We start from the raw sequence: 1,934 nt of genomic DNA, 5'->3' as shown, positions 1-1,934 counted from the left end.
CGTGTATATATATATATATATATATGTGTGTGTGTATCTACGATAACATATGGTCCAATGGAGTCTCAACGTGGCCGGTTGACATGCGAGAAACAGGTGCTAAATACCCTTCAAACAACGCAGTTATTTAAGATAAGAAAAAGCTACACTGTGTGGATAATTTGGTGTGAATGGACACCTGTAAATGTCGGGATAGTCACGGCCGGAATACAATACCTCCGAACAGAAGTCTCTCTCTGCAGGAGTGGATCATTACTGAGAGCAACAATAAATACATCTGCGTGGTGAAGGGGTTGACATGGTAGAAAGAGCAGGCAACAACTCCCTCAAATCGATAGAAGTCAGTCGCTGGGAGAAACAAATCTCTTATGTGGTAATTTCACGTGCTAAAAATAACAGACAAATCCTTACAGAACTCAAATGGACAAAAGCACAGGTTTCTTAAAGTGTTCATTTCACAACCTATATACATGTATATATATTCATTAGAAATGCAGAGACGCCTATAATAGGACATCTACTCGCTAGAAATAGCAGCATGTATACATGTATATATATATATATATATATGTGTGGGGGATATCTACAGATTAGTGTCCCCGGAATTTTGTATTTTCCTATTTCTCTTTAAATGTTTTTAAATGACATTTTCAAGGGTGTAGATTACGATTCTGGTGATGAAATTTAGAAATAAAACACTGGTTCGTGTGAGTTTGGGGTTAGTTCCGGTCGTTCTTCCTCCGTCCCAAGTTCTTTCCCAATTTGCAACTACTTCCGTAAATTCTAGCATTTCTCACTTTTTTTTTTGTTCCTAATATGTTTGATGCTTCGTAAACCAATATTTCGTAATCTACATCTACGAAACCATATTTTTGGGGGGGAAGATAACGTTTAAACATATACATAAGGAGAATCATGAAGAAACAAAAATTCGGGAAAGATGAGAATTGTCGCAAAAAAACATTTTAAAAAAACATTAAAAAAAACATTTTATATCACCACAATCGTAATTAATATCCTCAAAAATGTATCGCTGTAAAATTTCTTTATAAAACGTGGATTATTCAGCAAAGTACAGCGATTATTCTGAAAATTATGGGGCGCTAAAGTACAGTTATGCCTCTACATATTTGTCTATGAGAACAAACAGAGAATACAGAGGCGATGGTCACAGCTGGAACACGTTTGATCAGAGAGAAGGTCTGTTCCGTTGTGGTTATCCTTGGTAGAAAAAAGGGGTTTAGGGCCGCATGTTTAGACCAGAGAAAAGCTGTGGGTTTTACCTGTCGTTTGTTCATCCGTCTGACATCGTCGAGGAAATCCATGTCTAAGAAACCCATCATTGGTTGTTCGCACTCGAGTGAGTGAAGTGCTGAGGTGAGTGACGGTGGGAGTAGAGGCTGAAAAGACAGCGGTTGCTTCCGACTCGAGGCGTCAGAGTGAAGGAGGTGGAAGTGGTAGTGGGAGTGAGAGTGGAAGGTACCGTAGAGGGGAAACTAGTCCCGGTTTTCACGTTCGTTCGGCGAGATCTCGTCGTTGAAACGCTACGTCAGCTTTCGAGTGTGTATTTATATAGGAGGGAGGGGAGGAGGTGTGTGTGCGCGCGTATGAGAGAGTGTGAGTGATTACGAAAGAAAGAGAGAGAGAGTGAGAGAACGAAAGGACGAAGAGAGAGGGATAAGGAAAAGGGAAAAAAGAAAAAGTATATGACAGGGAGGGGAAAGGGAGAGGAAGGATGAATAGGGGAGAAGGAGGAACGAAAGTATTTGAGAAATAGGGGAGAATGAAAGTATTCAAGAGAGAGGAGGGGGGAGAGTATATGAAAGAAGAAAGTGTTTGAGAGCGAGTGGGGAGGGAGGTTGACTATATTTGAGAAGGAAGTGAGAAAGAGGAAGTAATTGAGAGAGAGGGAGGAAAGAGCAAAATATTTAAGA

General features: G+C 40.3%; 1 protein-coding gene across 1 annotated transcript in view; it reads right to left on the bottom strand.

The window, feature by feature from the left end:
- Nucleotides 1-1,465, bottom strand: part of LOC106872278 (signal peptidase complex catalytic subunit SEC11A) — a 6,934-nt gene extending 5,469 nt beyond the window's left edge. The window contains exon 1 of the mRNA XM_014919203.2: nucleotides 1,284-1,465. Within this exon, the coding sequence (XP_014774689.1) occupies nucleotides 1,284-1,343 (60 nt within the window). The 5' untranslated portion in view covers nucleotides 1,344-1,465. The remainder of the gene's footprint in view (nucleotides 1-1,283) is intronic.
- Between the last annotated feature and the right edge of the window lie 469 nt (nucleotides 1,466-1,934).

This window comes from Octopus bimaculoides, chromosome 28, assembly GCF_001194135.2.
Source record: "Octopus bimaculoides isolate UCB-OBI-ISO-001 chromosome 28, ASM119413v2, whole genome shotgun sequence".
NCBI classification, from domain to species: Eukaryota; Metazoa; Mollusca; class Cephalopoda; order Octopoda; family Octopodidae; genus Octopus; species Octopus bimaculoides.
Note: the sequence above shows the minus strand (reverse complement) of the source record. Positions and strands in the feature narration are given on the sequence as shown.